Source organism: Pavona decussata, unplaced genomic scaffold, assembly GCF_977016875.1.
Source record: "Pavona decussata unplaced genomic scaffold, jaPavDecu1.1 SCAFFOLD_127, whole genome shotgun sequence".
In the NCBI taxonomy this organism is placed as follows: Eukaryota; Metazoa; Cnidaria; class Anthozoa; order Scleractinia; family Agariciidae; genus Pavona; species Pavona decussata.
Genome location: NW_028145541.1, coordinates 1,487,114 through 1,509,844, shown reverse-complemented (window position 1 = coordinate 1,509,844; position 22,731 = coordinate 1,487,114). Strand labels below are relative to the sequence as shown.

Here is a 22,731-nt window from a genome sequence, read left to right as displayed (position 1 = left end):
ATTGTTTCACACAAAAGAACTTCCGCTCACTGAGAACAGCGTCGATCGTATGACGTCATAAAGTCCAAAATGGGGTCGCGTGGGAAATTTAAAAACGAAAATAGACGACAATCGTATCTAATTGTTAGCACACTTGAATGTTATTTCTACTTTTCAAACTAAAATTTAGAATTTAGACATTTCCAACAATTTAACGTCAAAGTTTTTTGCCAGTGGAGATTACCTTAAAAAGACGCTCTTTTTACTTCCTCAACGTCTTCGCTTCGCTCTTTCGGTCTAGAAAAAAATTCGGTTTTCACACGAGAATCTAAAGTTTTCAAATTACAAGTACAAGTTGTCGTGTGTAAACATAGGTACATCAGCAGCTGGCAAGGAAACGTAATGCTAAACTTTGACAGCAAAGAGTGCCGTGTAAAGGCACCTTTGAAATGAAGCTATATTTTACTGGTATAATTCTGTGACCGTGATCAGATATTCAAAAGTGTCCTTGGCTGATAGTCGAAAGACCGCACCTGGAAGCGCCTTGCAAGGAAACTTTAAGGACTTACGCACCATCTAGTTGGTACAACTCTAAAATAATACACTGAAACTTTGACAATCTTTAATATTCCTCAACTCAATACCGTAAAAGGTATCATCTTACGGAAGTCATTTTAGATTTTAGCACCCTAAGGGATACCAAACTACGAGTTTTAACCCCTACGAGAGTCCCCCTATCCCCGGGATTCAATCTTTAATAGTTCTCGGCTCAATACCGTAAAAGGTACCATCTTACGGAAGTCATTTTAGATTTAAGCGCCCTAAGGGGTACCAAACTACGAGTTTTAACCCCTACAAGAATCCCCCCAGCCCCGGGGTTCAACTAAATTGGCCCGTCCTTTTAGCGGTTCGAATCGGTTAACAACCAAAATGGCCTTCCATTTAGGAAACTCTACATTTGGCTGTATGATTAATTACCTCTTTGTTCAGCTAGAAACGCAAAGACTAAAACAGTTACAAATCATCTTTATTTTGTATATATTAACAAAGTTTACAGTGCAAGAACCATAGAACCGTTTCAAGAATTTTAACCTTGACAAACTTTTATTAGTGCTGATGAAAATATAGTGTGCATTGAAAACGATTGTGGTCTTCGCTAGCTATACACATTCTCTTTCACATTATTGAAGACCGGTCTAATAAACTTTGTCCTCAACCCGCTAGTAACTCATCCTGGACTGGTATAAATTTCACTAATCCTTCAACAAAACTTTCTGTTCTAATCACTAACCAAATCGACTTTTCCTGGCCTTTAACGTTCGTCGGTAAATTTATAAATTTAGTAAATAAGACGTAAATAAACTTATTATTCTAACGTAAATAAGCTAAGTATTCTACCCAAATCGATTTTTCCCTGGTCTTGACGTTTGTCTGTAAATTTATAAATGTATGAAACAAAACGTAAAAAAACTCTGGGGAAACGTAACAACACATCACAAACTCACCGAGGAAGAGGTAAATAGCTCTTCGGGTATAATTAAAATTCTTCATTTTATATTAATAAATTAATACTGTTATTGTTCAGTAAACATTCAATCCCTTCGACCCATGGCAATATACGATTTACCAAAAATATATTTTCATACCCAAAGACAAACTGAATCTTAACTTTGGGCCTGAAGATAAAACAATAAACATTCAAATGAAAATTTAGTGACGAATACTTCCTTATACAGTTCATGGTGGTTCTAATTTGGGAGTCTGAAGACGGAATTCTAAAATGTGGCCATTAATAATTTTGTGTCAAAGCTACTGAGCAGTACTTTCATGTGGAACTATTTAGTATGTCTTGCAAGATGGTTCTATTCAGCATTCAAAACAAAGCTACTGAGCAGTACTTTCTTGTGGTGCTGTTTATTATCCTGTAAAAGGTGGTTCTAACTCTTGAGTCTGGGTGAAATCCTAAAGTATGACCATTCAAATGAAAGCTACTGAGCCGAAATTTCTTGTGGTGCTGTTTATTATGCTGTACAAGGTGGTTCTAACTCTTAAGTCTGGGTGAAATCCTAAAGTGTGACCATTCAAATGAAAACTACTGAGCAGTACTTGTGGTACTGTTTATTAAGCTATACAAGGTGGTTCTGACATGAAATGGTAAGGTGTGACCACTCAAATGAAAGTCACTTTGCCATGTATAATACTGCTTGTTTCACAATATTATGCCAAAACAAAAATTGGGTTTCCTTTCAGTGAACTTGGAAACTATGGGAGTTAAAAGGATAACAGCTTTCATATGTGTTAGCCACAAAAGAACATAGGCCAAAGTGATATTGAAGAAATTCATCTGTCCAAGAGACAACAAATGAATCAGACTAGTTACTGCATTGAATATTGAAGGTATGGATTGCATCTTGTCACGTCATCTTGTTGTTAAAGAGTTCAAATCTCAGAAACAATGCCTGCACGTTATCAGATGAGTGAATGGTCCAGCCATGGATGGTTTCTTATAACAACAAACTGCACAAGACTTAAAAATGCTTTGGAAAAGGAACAAAAATCACAGAAACGAGAGTCCAGCTCTCTACTCTCCCTTTAACCAAGAAGCAATCAAACAATTGAACACATCAGCCTGTTTAAAAGACAAACCGCGAGAATTGTGGTTCTAAACAAAATCCTAAAGTGTGACCATCCAAATGAAAGCTACTGAGCAGTACTTTCCTGTGATGCTGTTTATTATGCTGTACAAGGTGGCTCTATTTTTGAGTCTATGGATGAAATCCTAAAGTGTGACCATTCAAATGAAAGTTACTGAGCAGTACTTTCCTGTGGTGTTGTTTATTATGCTGTACAAGGTGGTTCTATTTTTTGAGTCTATGGATGAAATCCTAAAGTGTGACCATTCAAATGAAAGCTACTTCTAACGTTAGAGTCCATGAATGGAATCCTTAATGATGATCATTCAAATGAAAGCTACCTAGCAGTAATTCCCTTCACTTGTGTTTAATATGCTGTAAAGGATGATTCTCAAGTTAAGGCTTGCTTATAGCAAAAAAGTCGATTTAAGGTTTGTTGACAGCACAAGTTTACCATTGACAAAAAATAGTTTGGCATTTCTTAGTTGCACTGATGCTTTTCTCAACTTTCTGCAAGCGCATTTGTTAAACTTTGTACCTTATCTTGGCAATCTAAAGAGCTAAAGACTGCAGGGACTTAGCAACCACGCGTTTGACTTAGCAACCAGGCATCTGACTCAGTAACCACGCGTTTGCTAGTTCCTAATTCTTTGAGGTTGTTGCTCTATGACGTCACATATACATGGAGTATGTGACACGTGCCGTTGGTACATGCCCCCCCCCCCCCCCCCCCAAAAAAAAAAGTTATTAATCTGCTCTCTTTAAACGCTGGATAGTAAAACAATTTAGTTTAAACGTATGTATATCTCAATGTACAGGAATAAGAAGCACACGTCCCAACACCTTAGATAATAAGAACACATAAAAGAATTTATAGTAACTGATATCATAACATTTTGTTCCACACAGTGGAAATTCGCTTGTTTAATGCTATTATTTTGAGTGTATATATATGTAAAAGAGGATAAAACACAATTAACTGGTTACTGTTGCATTCAAATGGATCCCTAAAACGGTACCCCTTACGAACCCTTTGTGGTACGCTCATATAAACTCCATTTTAAGAAACTAAATTCAACAATGTATAAAATTTCACCTACAGCTCACAAAACCCCCCATCTAACTCAACTTCACCATTCCCAGAAAACAAAAAACCACCGCAAGCTCGCTTTAAAACAGTCAAAACCTTGCAAATGGACGACGAATCTTGAACGTTTTCCAACCACATTGCCATCTCTTCGTTAATGGTATGACTTCACTTTGTACCGCAATACAAGATACGCGGCTAATCTCAGGGAAATGAAAAATAGTAGAAGCACAAAGCCATCGAAATAAATCTTGGCCCCTTCTAGGTAAAGAGCATTCTCTTCTACGTCCATGGCGTCTAAAACGTCCTTGCTATTTTCGAATATACACCGCTTGTCCTTGCACTCTAAAGGTCCTCGTTTATTTCCATATATGGCGACTACAGTTCCTTCCCAGCTGTACCGCGCGTAGGAGACGTATGTGAGCCACTGCATGTACTTTGGTATGGTGTCAAAATTCACGAAGAAACCGCTGAACAGTAACACAGGGATCCCAGTCACTGGAGCGACGTACACTGCCGTCTGAGAAGGAAAGTGCAAGGTTAAAACGTTTGGTGCGGTTACCTGCAATTCTCGACAAATTATTTAAATTTCGATTTGAACGAAAATTAAGTGTATTTTATTGTTTTTTTTTTGACAATTTTTGGTTTTCTCGCGAAGGGTTCTCCTTTAAAGGGAACCTCCACTCTCACAAAAAATTGACGGTTAAGCGTTGGAAATAGTGTCTAAATTCTAAATATTTGTCTAAAACATAGAAATGACATTCAAGTGTGTTAAAAATTAGATATGATTATCGACAACTTTCGCTTTTAAATTTCCTGGGGGCAGCCATTTTGAATTTGATGACGTGTAATGGTTGTCGCTATTGTTATTCAGCAGAAGTTCTGTTGTGTAAAACAATTGAGCAACTTTATTACGTCATGAAATCCAAGATGACGGCGCGCGGGAAATTTAAAAGCGAAAATAGCCGATAATCAAATTATGTTTTTTCCGAAACTGAAATATTATTTCCATGATTTTCAATGAAATTTCAAAGAAAATTGTATTTTCAATAATGTAACGTTAACATGTTTTGACAGTGGAGGTTACATTTGAGTAAACCTTTCCTTTGAGAGAAAGGCACTTCAAATAGATGTTTCCAGTTGCTAAAACTAAGTAACTGGTTGGTCACCTCATTTCTTAACTTTATTCAAGAGGAACGTTTATATTCTTTCAAAAATTAGCTCACATAATTCCCTTTTTGCGAAAACGTTCGCTCTAAATCTTAGTGCGCAGACTCTGGTAAAGAGATTTAACATTGACTTAACCAACATGCGCAATACCAGCATTAATCAGCTGTCTGTCATTCCCATCCCCAGGCCCCCGCGGTTTTTTAAGTTGTTACACCATCCAACCGCTGACCAATAGATCGTAGGCTCTGGGAACGAACTGTCTGTTGAAGTTAAAACTCACCGGGAGACTGGGTGCCACTGTCCCTATAAGGAGCCCAATGGACTGCGCCACAAGACACGTGAGTATTGTGATTGACAGAAACTGTGTGTAACGCAATCCTTCATTGGGCTGGTCCGTCATGAAATACACTATTGTACAGTAGATCACTGGCAAGAAAATCTGTTGAGAGATGCAGACACATGAGTCGTTAAAGGGAACCTCTACTCTGACAAAAAGCTTTGACATTAAATTGTTAGCAAAGTCTAAATTCTAAATTCTAAATTTTAATTTGTAAAGTAGAAATAACATTAAAGTGCACGCTAAAAATTACTAACGATTATCGTCTATTTTCGCTTTTAAATTTCCCTCACGCCGCCATTTTTGATTTTGTGACGTCATACGGTTGCCGTTATTGTCAGTGAGCGGAAGTTCTTTTGTGTGAAACAATTGAAACAATTGCCAAATTTCTTTTAAATCCCAAATGACAGGAAGCGACCAGCTGGCTATTTACAAGCATGGCCGAGGAGTTGAACTCGGGGCTACCTCCAGCTAACTGCCACTCATAGCGGGACTTAAAATCGCTGCTGGCCAACTCCGGATTTTACGTCCAGCGCCCGTGCCGCTCGGCTGCTGTCCCTCCTAAATAAGTTGGCGAACGTTTAACATCTCCGTTAACCCTTTAACCCCTTATATCAAAGAACAAATTCTCCTATCTTGTCCCCACAATTTTCTTATAAAAGTACTGGGGAGAAGGTATTAAAATAACAAGAAAATTCATCTTGAGTGATCATATCCTTAATTTTCATGACTTCAGAGGTTGAATAAACGTTGATATTACAAGGAGAAATTTGATGCTGATCACTGTTAGAACTTAAAGGGTTAATATCTCACCTGGAATGGTACATCAGCCATTGTTTTTGCCAAATAATACGACTTGAGACTGTACCAGTTGTTCAGATGTTCACGAATAAACACAAGCTTCTCCATGGGGACTGCAAACGGAAAACAAAATTACATAAATTGAGTGTCGAAAGTAATTTTGCGTTTGCTTTGGTTTTGCATTACTACGCTCTGTGATTGGTTAACAAAACTCGCGCCACTTTCTCAACCAATTGGACTCCAAACCGAAACCATTTGTGTTTTGGCCGCACGCGTTTTGCCGCGCTTGGCGCCAGTTCCATGTATTTGTTTCGAATTCTGATTAGCTCGTTGTGTTGTTTACGTTTATTGTGATTGGCCAGAGTAATTACTTTGGTTTTGGTTTTACGTCACTCAATTGGAAACCGCTCTAACTTAACTTTACTTACATGTTAGAACTGTTGGCATGAGCGAAGTAAACATGAGGAAAAGAAGAGAGAAGAACAGACAGCCAGTGTTGTTGAAGACTTTGTTGCCGTCATTTCCAATGCCGTGATACAAGAGTCCTATAAGCACACCAACAGATGCTATGGACACGAACCGCAGATGAGTGAAGACACGATCCCTAAAGATGGACTGGGCAGCTCGCTTGAACAACACCATAAACTGAAGATAAAATAAAATATGAAATAAATGGGAATCTAGTTTTTATGGTGAGAGGAAAACTGGAGAATCCGAACAAAAACTTAATCGCGCTCCCTGAAACATAAAAAATGATTTGGGCATAAATAAAATTTGAACTCCACTTAGCCCCATTACCATCATTAATTTTTGTGATACTTCGTTCGAGCGCAGTGCAACAGCACATCAGCACAAACAGCAAAATAATGACGCTAAAACAGCCTTCTGTATTTCAAGCTAGCAGTCACGTGAGCAGTATCGAAAGGGATCGAAATAGTCGATATTTCTCACAAGTATCGATACGACACACCGGTATCGATTATATCGAGTACGTATTTGGCATCGGTATCAGCTCATACTCAATAGACCCTTCTCCAAAATGGCGGCAACAGATTTGAATGAGTTAAAATTGAACTGAATGAAAAACTGATACCAGCACTAAAAGAAGCACCTTTACTTTAGTAACCTTGCAAAGTTTCAGCATATTAGGTGTTATATCAGCTTAGGAAATGTAAGATGAAATTTGACAAATTTACAGACGTTTGTATGACTGGGGGTATACGTCATAACCCCAGTCATATAAACGTCTGTAAATTTTTCATTTTTTAACTTACATTTTCTCAGCTGATATTACACCTGATATGCTGAAACTTTGAAGGGTTACTAAAGTAAAAGTGCTCTTTCTAGTGCTGGTATACGTTTTTAATTTTAACTTATTTGAATTTTCAGCCGCCATTTTGGAGAAGGGTCTATTACCGCCAGCTATGTAGGCTAGGACAGCCACTCACCTGCGTTGTTTGACTAGCAGCGTGTATTATACTGTCAGTGCTGGTTTTTACATTACAGTTTGGCAGCATGGACACCACCATGTTCCTGGAGTCGTAGCTACAGCTCGTGCTACTTGTGAGACTCTTCTCCTGTGTCATGCTCTCTTCACGTGCTTTCCACGCCTTCACTAAGCTGGGGATCACATTGTCACCATACTCCCCTGACGCTACTTCAATTACTGCAAACAAACACAGTCAAAGAAGGCATTTAAGGACAGTGCCTACTTTGCTACGTGGAGGCGTGGTGGTGTAGTGGTTAGCGCGTCGGACTTTCGATCGGACGGTTGGAGGATCTAAGGGTCGTTGATTCGAGGCCAGGTTGGTCTCTTCATTGCTGTGTTGTTTCCTTAAACAAGAACCTTTGCTCCACATTGTCTCTCTTCGCTCAGGTGTATAAATGGGTACTGGCGACATACTGCTGGGGGTAACCCTGCGATGGACTAGCATCCCATCAAGGGGGGAGTAGCAATACTCCTAGTTACTTTATGCTACAGAAACCGGGCTAAGCTCTGGCCGTGTGGGCCACTTAGGCTCTTCTGCGACTTTACTTTTACCTACTTTGCTACTGCGCATACGTTCTGCGCACCTCAAGATACTCGGGCTTCCCATGAATGGTGCCTACTAACACAGGGATATTTTTGCGTGGTTTAAAACTATGTGGAGAAACCAGAACTTAGTAAGTACTCTTGGTATTCAAAAAGAAAATTTTGTTGTAGCCATGCATTTTTCAGAGATAATAAAGCTTCAATATGGAAAGAAACGCCATCACGGCATTGCTTTGTATTTTACTGTTTTTTTTTTTTAAATTATTGTTGCTTAATTATCTCTGAAAAATGCGTGGTTACTCCCAATTTTCCTTTTGGATTCCAATAGCCCTTGCTAAAATCTGATTTTCCCGCATCGTCATACACCGCCAACAAAACTTTCCTGTGGTGCTGTTTATTATGCTGTACAAGGTGGTTCTAACTTTAGAGACTGTGGATGAAATCCTAAAGTATGACCATTCAAATGAAAGCTACTGAGTAGTGCTTTCCTGTGGTGCTGTTTGTAATGCTGTACAAGGTGGTTCTAACTGTTGAGTCTGTGGTTGAAAACTTAAACTGGGATCATTTAAACAAAACTGTTACCAGTTGTTTCCTTTCCGAGAGGGCAGGACATTTCAGAAGTTTTCGTTTGCTTCTTGCATTTGCTTGGAACTGCTATGGAGGCTACTGATTAGTACTTTGCTGTGGTCTGCTTATTTTGGTGTAATACCTGTAACAAGTTAACAGCCTTAAATTCACTGAAGTTCTTACTATAGTCAGCTGGATTGTGGTATTTGGGACAAACCAGCCCTTCAATGGACAAGTACGATAACAGGTCTTGCACAGGACCATGGTACAGGCAATTTCCCTCTGCTAAGATGTACAACTGCAATAAAATAACAAGGCAGGACTATTAGGAACTCAAGTCTGAACGACCTGTACTGTAGATCTCAGATGACCACAAAGTCTATTTTTTCTAACCTGCATGGTAGGCACTTTAGGGTAGAAGGAAGAGAGATATAAACAAGCACATTGACAGAGAGAGGCTGAGAGCACCCTCTTCTTCCTCCATTCCTTTTTATGCTCTCCTCTAGGAGCACTTGTGAATTCCCCTGTTCCTCCTCTTGACTATGAGCAGTCTCTAATTTTTCTTATGGATAGTGAAGGGAATGAGCCACGTGGACGGGAAAGAAAATTGCCTCCAAGGTGGGGAGGGGGGGGGGGGGAGATAAGACATGCAGTCTCCCTGCGGGAGGAAACTTTGCATTCACTTGGGTGGATCACTCATTCAACTATCCCTTAGAAAAATTAAGGGACTGTTCATAGTTACCCTCTTAACGCACCTGCCATGCATACTACCGGAATATACCCTTTAGAGATTTCACTCAGTAACTGGCATTTTTTGCATATGGTTGCTCATGACAGACGCACTAGTCAAAGGCTGCCTTTGATCACCGAATCTTTCATGTCTCTGAAAACCATATTTACAATGAAATGAGCATCAATTAAGAAAATTCATGACAAAACTTAGGCCAGTGAGGTCTCAGGATTTCCCCTACTAATGTTGCTTCATGAAACTGTGCTAACTTAAGGTGGCTGGCACTGGTTTCCATCACTTTGCAGCACTTTTTCTTTGACAGATTAATAGAACCATTCTTTATCATTTGATACAACTATAATGGTATCAAAAACATGCCTAAACATTTGAGAACAAGTTATGGTCATTTCCTCGACATAAGGTACTGAAAAAATTTTGAAGCTGCATTTTGGCTTCAGTAATTACAAGGGCATAATTTTGCTCATGCTACTTGTATTGTCCATGGGGAAGGAAAGCTAGGAGTTTTCTGTGAAGATGGTTGTCAATGATACAATGCAGCAACTAACCTTGTCAAACATTTCAAAGAGCTTTGCACTTGGTTGATGAATGGTACAAACCACAGTCCTCCCACTGTGAGCGAGTGTCCGCATGAGGCTGATGCATTGATATGCAGATGAGCTATCCAAACCACTGTCAAAACACATTTATTTAAGCATAAATACACCAAACTATACACAAAGTATTGAGAAAAACCATGTTGCTATTAAGGGGGACTATTGATTTTTCATGAGGTGTGTAATAGAAAGTAAAGTTATTTATTTAATGTCAATATTACAGGGGGTGTACTTGCCCAACCTCCCGAGCCAGAGGCTCATGATAAACTGCGTGACACTGAATAATCCAGATCGAATTGGAATTTGGAAATGTTGTTTTATGAGGAGAGAGGAAAAGTGGAGTATCTTGACAAAAACTTATCGGAGAAGGACAAGAACCAACAACAAACTCAAACCACGTATAAAAATGAGTCCAGGAACTCAACCTAGACCACACTGGTAAGGAGTGAGTGCTCTCACCACTGCGCCATCCCCGATCCCCCAGGAAATGGCCAGGGGCAACAGAAATTTCAGGAATGAATTAGAAATACACCTCAGTTACCTTGTTGGTTCATCAAGGAAGATCACAGGTGGGTTATTGACAAGTTCCAATGCTATGGCGAGCCTTTTTCTCTGGCCTCCAGAAATCTCACTCAGCCTTGTGTTAGCTGTCTCTGTCAAGCCCAGGTTCAGCAGGATTTCATTTATCTGGGAAAACATTCAAATACACAAAACAATCACTGATCCAGTCAGAGTCAAAACTGACTCTGTTATCAGAAGGAGCCCTGGAAAGGCTGAGTGTAACTGTCTCACATCAAATTTCAGGCCCATTTTTCACCTCCCTCAAATGCCTGGGCCCAGTTGTTCAAAGCCAGATTAAGCTAATCCTGGGTTAACGAGAACTTTGATTCAAATTTTATTACTTATCAGTAATCATTTTTTAAAAAGATTTTTGCCCTTAAGTTTTAAGTTAGACTTTTCATTACCTTTAGCTTAAAATCAGCTTTAGAAACATTTTTAACAAGCAAGATGAAAACCTCGGTTAATTTTTAATCGGGGGTTAGCATTTATCGGTTTACGAACAACCGCGCTCTGAATTCTGGCACGCGGCCTTCAATTTAGCTCCAACTTCAGCTCCAACTCTAATAAACTGCCTTCAAATGAAAAGTCCCTCTCCAACTAAAGAATCAAGAGCAGAAAAGAAAAATTTAGAATTTTGTCCATTGCAAATGACAATATTATGTCAGATTCACTTTAATGTTTTCTTGCAAAAATGAGTACCTAGATGAGAAGAGTGCAAAACTTTACATTACATTTACTGAGAAACTGAAAACAGTAAGCGGCAAATGAAGGATAAACATGGCCGCATGGTCATTTGTGCTGTTTGCTGTTTGTCATAAAATATGTAATTCTGAATCTCTCTTTTAAGTCCTGAATTTGGGGGCTCAGCTTGCATTGTTAGGCAGAAATCCATTATTCTGCATTGGAAGTGGGCCATGAGATTTCCGATAGTACACAAAAACGTCTTGTCTTGGTGGATCAGCTGTCATAAAAAGGTACTTACCACTCTTTCTTTGTCTTCATGAGCCAGACATTCTCTGAGATGCAAATTAGCAGACACCTAAAGAAATAAATAATTCAATACCATAATTTAATAAAAAGTCATCAATAAATTACACTCCAAGACGTGTGAATAAAACATAATTTAGCATAACACGTTATTATTATTAACAACAATTATTGCGTGTTTGCGCAATTTAGGCAATGAAAGCACTTATTTGAGGGGAAATTACCGAATGAACTAGCAAGTCTAAAAGTTGTTGGATTTCTATGCTCTGTTGATTTTAGTCTGTTTATGAATTCCACACTTTGCTAGTTACACCTCTTTAGTGAACCTTTTGTCAAAATCAGCCAACTTCAGAGTTAAATATCTCTGAAATTAAGTCTTCCAGCTAAAAAATAAAAACAAATCAAGGCTTATCATGAAATAATGAGCCTGTATATGAAAAATTGGGCAATTTCGAGCTCTTTTTTTCCCCGAAAAAAATCAGCACTTATACCCTTTTTCCACTGCGCCCTTCAATATTAATATTATTTAGGTGCGAATCCAAAAACTCTGAATGCTTTCATTATCATTCAGAAAAGAGAAAAAGAGAAAACATGTAAGACTAACATCGAATTACAATTATTATACTATTTACAAGGCTAAAAAGTTAAAAGATATTAAAAACCAAACGTCAGGTTTTACCCTGAAGATGACTTGATTAGTCCAAAACGTTTGGTTTTTAATATCTTTTACCTTTTTAGCCTTGTAAATAGTATAATTGTAATTCTCAAGCGAATATCATGGATAACATCAAATTATTTTGAAAAATAACGAAGTCAATTTATTTACCATCATGGATTCCATAACAGTGAGGTGTGGCAAGAGTATGTCGTCTTGCATGATGTAACATGACATCTTACGGAACTGTCGTAAGTTCCGTTCCACACCATTGATCAAGACTTGGCCGCCTGCATCTTTAGTTCTAAGGGAAAAATGTGTTCAATGTTACAGTTAAAATGTTGTGATCCCACTTTAAAAAATACTAAATAACTAACTAACTAACTAAAGCAGTGTTAATATATTTAGCACACAGCACTAATTGAGGATGCTCTCCAGATTGAACTGGAATTTGGAAATGTTTGTTTTTGAGGAAAGGGAAAAATAGAGTATCTGGAGAAAAACCTGTCGTTGAAAGAAACAGAACCAACAACAAACTCAACTCCCATGTGACACCAAGTCCGGCAATTGAACTTGGGTCGCATCATGGGGGACATGGAAGGAGGGGGGGAGTCTTTTCGCCACTGTGCTACCCTTTCTAATAAAAATTATTATAGCGAACTAGAATTAAAAACATGTGTGGAAAAACCGCTATACAGTAAATAAAAATGATTGTACCCCAACTAGTACACTTTATCCACTTGATAAAGTTATGAACTCTTTGAACAACTGGGACCAGGACTACAGATGATCATCTTCCTAAGTTTGGGAGGTGTGGTTTGACTATAAATGCCTGCTGCCACCAAAATCAGCAACTCACCTGTATCCAGCAAGTATATTAATCAAGGTTGACTTCCCAGCTCCTAAAAGGAAGAGAATGCGACTGTCAATATGATAGTTGAGATAACAAAAACTCATCACTTCTTAATTGTATCTGATAGTGGGAAAGAGATGGGGGGCGTCAGCTCAATGGAGAGAAGGTTTACTTTGCAAGCATATGCATGGAGATAATTAATTATATTTTTTGAGTCTTCAAATTTAACTGTGCCACTTTTTAGTATGAAATTGGCAAGTGAAAGGTAAAAATTTATTATGTTGGTGTCCAACCAACTATTTAACAAAATTATTAGATGGCAAGATCAAGGTTTCTTTTGGCTGAAAATAGGCAGGAGTCCAGGCTCTGAGCCAGCCATCAAAACTGATAGAAACCAGCTAGAGCAATCCGTCTACTTGTTTTAACAAAAACCTAAAGACCAATTTATTTAACAAAGACATTTGGTAAAAATGGTTTATTTCTAGTTAGTTAGCAATTGCGAGTTTGGCAATTTTCCTTGCATGCACTTCTAAGGCAGTTTATTGAAAAGAACACCCATGTGTAGCCAACCAGTCACTGGGTTATGCTAGTTAGCAATCAGTAGTCTGAATTGCCATGAATTGTACATCTTGCTAATTTGTGAAAGTATACCAATTAATTAGTAGAAGTTGTAACACATTTTGCATGCTGCACTGAAAGATGTCACTGTTTATTTCTCCCTCTTAAATGTTTTTATTGCTGTTTTGGTTCAGAGTTTCAAAAGTAAATAGTGAGAATAACAACTTAAAAATTTATAACTGCATGTCGTACCTGATGGTCCCAGAACTGCTACCAATTCACCACTCCGAAACTCACCAGACACTCCGTGGATTATCGTTTTTACATCTGAAAATCAACCAGACAAAAAAAGACTTAAATCTATGCTCACAAGTAGAGATTTGGTAATACATGATCAAGTGAAATCACTTAACATAAAAGCGAAGATCGTTTTGGAGTCGTCATGACACCATTTTCAAGTCCTAAATGATTAGGATAAAATGTCAGAAATAGTTTGCTGAAGATTGACATAACTATTGAACTTGAAAATGGCGTCAAGATGACTCTAAAATGTTCTTCAATTTTATTATTGATTTTGCTCGCTTATGTAAATGTATACTGAATAAATTTTTACTGTTCAGTTAAAACAGATCAATATTAATTTTATAAACAATTTAAATTTCAAAATATTAGAATAAAGTGGCCTTGAAAATGAGGAGAATCAGCTTTAGATATTATCAAATGAAAGTACTAAGTTTCCTTTGTTAAAATAGTTGCCACCTGAATCCAAAGGTAATGCAGTGTGCACTGTTCATTATTACAAATAATGCAAAAATACTGAAAAAATATAGGGTTGAAGAATAAGTGAAAGATTTACATTGAATTTTACAACCTCTAGTAATGCGTAAGATAAGTGGAAGTCGAAGATTCAATTAGATTGAATTTTACAATCGTTAGTAACCCCCTCGCCTGCAAGCAAGCTCTCCAATCTGGGTGTGAGACTCCAATACCCCCCCCCCCCCCCCTCGCCACCCCAACAAGAAAAAAATGTAATCAGATCCCACAATATTTACAGATGAACATACTTTGTTTTCCTGGGGGTGGAGTGCATTGGTCAGGTTCATATCATGTGTCTCATGTGTGAAGCCTTGTGTGAGAATGTGACAGGTTTACTGATATTGCATTAGCCTATATCCAAATGGTCATCTGCATTTTGTTCTTTTTGTCCTGTTTCCAGCTTAATCAATTCAAGCATAACAGAAAAACAGAAAGCAAGGTGTTTTGAGTTTTGGTAGGGTTTAGGAAAGCTAGTAGGAATTAAATTGAGGAAACACAAGAAAACTTAATTTGCACTGTGATAGGCAAAATAAATAGACACAGAAGAAAAATTAAAAACACACTCTTCTCTTGGGAGATACAAGTTAACAACACTGTCAAATTCTCACGTGCATGGCACATGCCGGAAACCATGCATTAATCCAATAAATCTTCAGCTATGTGAATTAACAGCACATTTTTGATACAAATGATATAAAATCATGAAAATTGCAACAATCAAATTAAATTTTTCTTAATCTGACCACACTTATAACTTAGTTTTGTTTGTTCACCAAGTCAGTTCCAGAAGAATTTCTCTGGAGATCTGAGCTGCAACCAAATGTTTTTGTACGTTTTTAAATTGGTAATTGAGATGTCTGGTATGCGGATCAGCCCAGCTGGAAACAATAATTTCGGGAACAAAGTACTTAAAAATATTTATTATTACAACAGAAACAAAATCCATATTTATCAAATTAGTCCATGAATATCAAGAAAAACGGTTTCTGGTTTTCTTATTAAAGTGTAACAAGCATTTTCCTTGATGAACTGAAAAGTACAGTACATTAACATGCCATTTTTCACATGTGTATTTTTGCACGTGCCTACAGGGAGAGAATGAAATACAACTCCCAATTGAACATGAAGGTGCTAAAGGTCAGAAGAGGTTTAATTTTAAAATAGGCAAAAAATCCCAGTGCACTGATTTTCACCTGTTTTCTTAATTTCATGTTTTGTCTGATTTTCAATTTGTGAACTGTGTTTTGAATATTTCTGTAAATAACAAAATTTAAGTCCTGGTGGGGGGTGTCGGGATATCCATTATCTTAAAATTTTAAGCAAAATTCCTCTATGCCTCAGAAAAACAAGTTTCTAAATTACCTCCAAAGCTGTTGTTTTTCAAGACTGGGGTATTCCTTGAATATCCCTCGTAGTTAATTTATGATCCCTATAATAATTAAGTTGCAAGCTATCCCTTATTCCTGAAACCCCTATCAGGGACTTGTTTTTGTTTAAATAGAAATGAAAGTCAAAACGAGTGCTGCAAGGACTGAGCAAACAACGTGAGAAGGCTTGAGTATAAGATATTTCGACTGGCCAACACCAGTCTTCATCAGGTTTATTAGGACAACTCACAAGTTCACGGAATATATATGACTGTATTAAAATAATAAGCGGAAGTACATATGATGTGACATAGCATCGTGTGGTTAGACAAGCAAAAGGACAAAAACTGTACTATATTTAGTGACAGAGTATAGTCCGTCACATTTGTTAATGCCTAGAGGTTCAAGGGTTTTGGCTTTTTCAATGATGTGCCCTTCGCATGCTTTCCTGAAAGAATCACACAATGTTTGATCAGTCCTTGAAGTAGTCCTTTGGACTTTTATTTCCATTTTTATCAAGTTTGACTGATCATGATCTCGTTTGATCCAGTTGTAAAGCAGGATTGATCTTTAACGGTTTTTGCAATGGTATTTTAATCTTAATTTATATTTGTTTAAATATTTAACAAGCTCATTTTGAGCCAACTTCATTTCCAGGGTCTTTCATCTGCCCAACTGGGAACAAGGTTGATTTTAGCAGCTTACTGTGAATATTGTGTCTACAAATTTTGGAAAAGTGAAACACGAATGCAGCAAATAATTAACTTACAAATCCTTAACTAAAAAGAACGCCATCATTTATCTCTGACCAACATTAAAAGTACAATTTAAAAATAATGTTACAAAATGAAAAGAACCACAGCAATATGGCCAAATTTTACCCAGAATTAAAGGGCCTCATTCACTCTACACAAAATTAAATTATAAAAGTCAGTAGCATGTTTCATGACCAGCCAAATGTTTTTCATCCATCTGGAATTTGATAGGTTACACAGTTCTTTATATCCTTTGCAAAACTGGTTTAGTGGGTTTTAACAGGTTTGACTTCACATTGCCTGATACTCAGATCAGTGGTGTGAGAGAGGATCAGTGGAAAAACTGGTTTAATAGGTTTTTAACAGGTTTGACTACAAATGGCCTGATCCTCAGATCAGCCAGTGGTGTGAGCTGATGACCAATGCTATCACCTCACTAAAATCACACCACAGTCAGGCAAAGGTCATCAGTGGAGTACACATATATATACGATGGGTTAATAATCCATGATTCGATTTAACATTACCAGTGATGTTACTGAAACATAGCTGTTATTGTGTAACTAAATATGAGCTGATTCAGAAAGAATACAACCATTACAATGAGAAAAATGAACCCTTAGATGGAACAGCTGATGAAAACGTCATCTGGTATTACTCTCTCAATGAGGAATTGCTAGGGTATTCCAATGAGATGTTAGCAAAACTTGATTTCAAGACTCTGCTGGCGTGTGTTGCATGTCAAGATCTGTCAAGGTATTTACGGAGACTCTACATGTCAATCACGAACTTGGCTTGATATATGTTACAAACCATCCAGTGAGCCAATGAAAAAACAAGTTGCTTAATATGTAATTCTCAGTGCATTCCTGACATAGCTTGTCTTCTGAGAGAGGTTATTTGTTTCACCAATGTTTCTCTTTTTGTATAATTTTTGAGAAAAAAATACTAAGGAGCAATATAAAGGGAAGGTTAATTTTATATGCATCACCAGCAGTTATTGCTTCTGCTGACATGCATGAAACATGTTTTTGTAGCCATTTGGAAATACATATACTGTAGTCTTAAGAACGAACGTTACAGAATGATGGCAAGGATTTTGGTGCCCTACAGAAAATGCACGCCAAGCTTATTTTGAAGCAATTATTTGATAAAGTTCATTTATGTTGTATCACTGAATACATTTAATTAATTTATACTTGATACATGTTTAGTACTGAGAAGATTCATTCTTTTGTACTTTAGTTTGTCAATGTTTATAAAGAGAAAATGAAAGAAAAAGACGAGAAAGATCTCGCTCCTTTTTACTGCAGTGCGACATATATATTAGACTGAAAAATAAAGAACACCAAATTATGGAAAATACTGTTCCACGTCTGTCCTTTTGAATGTACACAACAGCATTTCAACAGAAACGAGTAGAAATTTTGAACTTCTTTTTACGGCGCTAAGACGGATCTTAGAATGACGAAAAAGATTGATCCCATTGTTAGCACGTTCATAAGTGATATTTTCGTACAATTTCTGGTGGCGTCTACACGTTTTAAATGCGACATCTGGTTATAGTGCTTTTCTGTTGATGCCTAAGCTATATTTTTAATGGCGGAGGACAAAAGGTTTTGTTAAAAATTTTACCCTTTTCGAATATTCGCTGCCACAAGTACAAGAAATCGGGAATATCGCACTTTTAAAACTGTAAAAGAACTTGACCTTTGCGTACAGAGCCGAATTCATGTTTTCGTGCGAACACACACGCTAATCCGTCACTGGTAGATAAAATGAACAAGCATTAGATGAAAAAAGAAGCTTGTTCATTTGTACGGATGGGGAAAGCCTGGAAAGTTCGGCCGGCACTCACTCACGACTAACTTAGCACAACAGCATGTCTGAGATAAACTTTAGCGTAAACGACTGTCGTTCTTCCAAATATTAACGTTGGAGATTAAAGTTATTTCTGTATTAGGCGTTTAAACGTTTTAAGAAATCTCAGAAGTTGAGAAAAAAACTTTTACCAGCAGGGAAAACCCGAGCCCTGCAGGCACTGTACTGCCCGTCTGACGAAATACGTCTTGCAGGTACTAATAATTTTTTTCGTGATAAAGAACTACAAATTTTCCACGGATTTAGCCCTTGAAGTGTGGAATAAAAGAGAAAAATACTTACACTAGCCTGTTTATGCAAGTAAACTCAGTAAAAGAGAAACGGAAATATTCATTTTGTCCCGCAAGCCGAAAGTGTTTACCACATTGCATTATCAATTGTTATTGCAAATTGTGAAATGTACGTCACAAGTATTTCAGGAAACTGGAACAAAAAAGGTTGTCGAACTCGTTATTTCATTAATTTTTAGAGAATTCTAAAAACCCCGCCGGGTAAAGTCGGATGGAAATGTCGGAGACGAGGAATATGTTCTTGTAAAATCGTGAGCCACAATTTAAATTATTGCTGTTTCAGTCCTTCCGTCACGGTCGGTGGATGCTCTCCCACAACATAAATAAGCTATGCAAAAAAAAATAAAAACGTTTATAGTTCCCTGTGGAATAAGTAGTGTGTCTTCAAATAAAGAAACATAAGTAACCTACATGAATAACCAGTAGTATGCGCATATAATTTAGGATTGGATTAACCTTTTGAAACCTTTCAGAGCGAGTATGTACACGTCTCAAATCCGGCTTCTTTTGTCCGATGTGCTGCCGATATCAACGTGCCCGCGCTCTGCTCCGGGTAAAACGAATTTATTTTTCATTATTTCTCGATCAATGTTTCTAAATTCGCTTGGGACGACAACTCAGGCTCACCTTTTCGGCTTTGTTTTACACTGTAAGTAACATCAATGAATTCCAAGTCGACTTTCTGTCTCGGTCGCTGCCAGAAGCTGAGCCGTTCGAGATACTCGCCAGCTTCGAGCATTGAATCCTTGCTGTCTACCGAACTCGTCTCTTCTCCACCACAGCATTTGATAGCTGTCTTGTAGCTCTCTGCGCGACAAGAGATAAAATTCTCCATCGATTTCAAGCACTTGTAATTACCGGGTTATATTTTTCTGAGTCATGTGAGCCCTTCTTTGTCTCATCATCCGCCGACTCAAAGTCCAAGTTATGTAAATTAATTAATAATTCATTGTCGGACATCCAGCAAATTTCGAATTTCCTGTGGTTCCTCGGCAACTTGCGGTCGAATAGAACAGGTTGCAAACCACCAGTTCCAGAATGTCCAGTGCTGCTTGGCAATTTTCCGCATATAAATGTAAATTCACCTCGCAGCTAGAATTTCAATTCAGGTCAAATTGTTGCATACGCCTTTTGGCTGCAGAATATTTTTTTTGGCTTTGATTACGTCACAGACTGTTGAAGAGATAATTACCATTTCGAAATAGACAATACTCTCTCTATTCACAGGATCGTGTAAGATTTAAAAAAAAATGTTAATGCTTTGCGCTTACAAACTACAAGGTAGTTCATGTTTATTTTCACATCAGGTCAAAAAAAAAATATGGATTTCATAGAGACAATTTTTCGTGAGGGGGCACGCTTCTTTCACGAAACGAATGGACACGTTTATAACACAGCATTGTTGAAAATGCTTTTAGAAGATTAACACCGCAAAAAAGATTTATCCTGGCCTCTTAGATCTTACGCACCCTGAACGTACTCGAAAGACATAAAAAGAACAATGTTTAGTTTTCTTGGACCTCCCAAGTCAAAAATAAACCGGAAACCTAGCGTTAAGTTCCACATTTTAATCATGAAAGAATTTTGGTTGACGGGCTACGTAACCTTTGAAATTCGTACTGTTACTTTATAGACAACCCTTAACCTGCATGCACTAGTGAATAGCTTCTATAAATAAGGTCTTCACCGTGTCAGAACAAATTCCGACACCCCTTTCTTCTATTAAACAGTGCTAACAAAAGCGTTGTTCAATTTTAAGCTTTTATGTAGTAGGTCAAACTTTTAACCCCTTGACTCCCTTCTGGAGTTGTCGTCAGCATGTAACCTGCCTCTTGAAGCTGTTAATTAAAGACCAAACTGGGAAGTTTCCAGACCAAACTATGTAATTGAAAGTATGTATGCACGTAATTTTTACCACCCATTATCAAATCGTACTACTAAAAGGAGACTCATTTTTAGACCCAAACAGCTCAAAATCCACACCCACATATCTCTATTGCAGTACCCCCCAAGGGAGATGATTATAAATTCCAGGGGAGGGGGGTGTAAACGACCAAAAACATTATGATGAGGTGCAGGGGGGGGGGGGGGGGAAGGGGGATGGTCTTAGCAAAAATCCCTTCCATGGGTGGACGTATTTATACTTTTTGCTTACTGTGGCAAAAAGGTTTTATTAATTTATTATATATTCATGCCTTTGTAGCTCATCTCACAACTCTGTCACTTGAACTTGTTCGTTTCGCACCTTAAAAATTGACTTGTAGCAGGAGCCTTGCTTGTAGCAAGTCTAGCTAGCAAAGTGGCAATCTTCTGCAGGGCCACAGCAGTAAGGGAGTGTCCCCTAACCTCAACTTTGACTCAAGGATCATAAACAGCAGTGTCCACAGGAAAGTTTTATTAAGTTAATTTATTGCGAATGATCACATTAAAGTTTTATGCTTTTTTTGGATGGGGGAGGGCGAAATCCTTCAAAACTACTCAAAAACCTTAACCATTTTGGTCTAAAGCCTGCCATTAAACAGGTGAGTGGTTTTGCAGGCCAGCCCCTAAAATCCATACCTATTCCCTGACACAGGTCTTAATTAATCCCTTAGTGTTTGGATAGCCTCCCATGCAGTCATTTTAAATATTGGGAAGGATGTGGAAGTTGGGGGGGGGGGGGGATGGGTGCATGCTTAGCATTCCACTTATTGTACCCTATTTCCATTGCAAAGTACCAAGTAAATAGTCACACAGGCAAGCTACAATACAGACAACAAACCAAATTAGTGTGAATGAGTCATTCAGTGCTCGTTTTTTTGCTTCTTATAAAGTTCATCACTTATGCATGGTGCCAGAGGTTATGGTTTTTTGAGCCTGTTTTGGTCTGAAATAGGGTAGTTTTAATCATTTTGGTTCGAAAATCTGAAAATGGGTATGAATTCAAGAGGCCAGGTCTGAAAAAAGGGGATACATATTTTGGTCTGAAATAGAGTCAGGGTTTGGAGAACTGAGCCGCTCACTCCAACCAAAAATAATTCTGTGAAGTACTCCCACCCCCCCCCCCCCCAGGCATCAATCCACCTAGTAATCTCTACTCCCAACCTTTCTACCTGAAACTGTGTCTGTCCCCACCCCTCTTCCCCCCCCCCCTCCCACACACACACACATACACATCTACCCAGCGAGCAGATCAGGCCCTTCGATCTTCCTGGATAAGTCAGGGAAGAGGTCCATTCCTCTTTCCGACTTATTTAGGAAGATTGAAGGGCCTATGCTCACAGGGTAACACACATCAGAATTTGATTATAAACTATTATTCAGGATTATTAGCATAAATCAAAAACAGTAATGATTTGCATTGAATATTTAATCTTATGCCAACAATTTCATTTATGAATTAACTTATTAAAGGTAATTTATGTAGTAACTGCATGTTTTCTATTGTTGGAGAAATTATTAAGCTTATATCCGAAAACATCCTTTGAAAAGAAGTTCTAAACTACGTTAAGTCAGTGCACTTGTTTTTGTTAAGTCAGAATATATTGTATGTAAGTTCTAAACCCAATAAAAACAAGTAACTTTATAACTTCTTTTCAATTTTCTCTCTTATGAAAGTCTTACGCTAAGCTATTTATTTGATGATAGCGGCACCCGAGGGATTGCGAAGGGATCTCTGTTCGCAGGCTACAAAGAGGTTGTTCGTTTTCTGTTGTTTGGTTTAATTTAGTGCTTCTGCAGTTTTGTGTGCACGGGAAAGCCGTTAAATCCGTTCGCGCAAAACCAGGTCAACACTGGATTGAGTGTAAATGCACACAAAAGAAAACCACAGGAAACGAACTTAAGGCTAAAAACTTAATTTTTTTTTCAACTTACTGTGGCCCAAGTGGTTTCTAGAAGTGTTGGTCTTGCACGGTTTGATGCTGTTTATGCACCCACTTACCTCATTTTGCTGGGAGGGAGGTGGTAAAACCTTTATCTTTTAGTGTTCTCAGTTGTCATTTTCTCCTTTAAAATTGCAGATATTAAAGATATACAAGAAGACAAACATGGCAAAAGCTACAAGATCTACAAGATCA

At 37.9% G+C, this 22,731-nt stretch overlaps 1 protein-coding gene and 1 long non-coding RNA gene across 2 annotated transcripts; one reads left to right on the top strand and one right to left on the bottom strand.

Annotated features, from left to right (window-relative positions):
• Positions 1-988: 988 nt before the first annotated feature.
• LOC146469134 (ATP-binding cassette sub-family G member 4-like) lies at positions 989-19,819 on the bottom strand. The gene is made up of 14 exons (XM_085123766.1): positions 19,301-19,819; positions 13,817-13,891; positions 13,013-13,055; positions 12,325-12,457; positions 11,494-11,550; positions 10,492-10,637; positions 9,903-10,026; positions 8,790-8,904; positions 7,456-7,673; positions 6,436-6,652; positions 6,020-6,120; positions 5,150-5,308; positions 2,895-4,219; positions 989-2,730 (listed from the first exon to the last, which is right to left on the bottom strand). Exons 1-13 carry the CDS (start codon positions 19,506-19,508, stop codon positions 3,854-3,856), a joined length of 1,962 nt encoding a protein of 653 aa, XP_084979892.1. The 5' UTR covers positions 19,509-19,819; the 3' UTR covers positions 989-2,730; positions 2,895-3,853.
• Positions 16,635-22,721, top strand: LOC146469133 (uncharacterized). The gene is made up of 2 exons (XR_014867311.1): positions 16,635-17,258; positions 22,675-22,721. It is a non-coding gene; the product is annotated as an uncharacterized LOC146469133 (long non-coding RNA).
• The last annotated feature ends 10 nt before the right edge of the window (positions 22,722-22,731 follow it).

Bases quoted from the DNA above. Each gene is read 5' to 3' on its own strand.
- LOC146469134 (XM_085123766.1), bottom strand. From the start codon at position 19,508: ATGGAGAATTTTATCTCTTGTCGCGCAGAGAGCTACAAGACAGCTATC. The intron at 13,892-19,300 runs GTGAGCCTGAGT...GTTGATTTTCAG, and splicing joins TGTAAAACAAAGCCGAAAAG to ATGTAAAAACGATAATCCAC. The intron at 8,905-9,902 runs GTTAGTTGCTGC...ATTTTATTGCAG, and splicing joins TCTTTGAAATGTTTGACAAG to TTGTACATCTTAGCAGAGGG.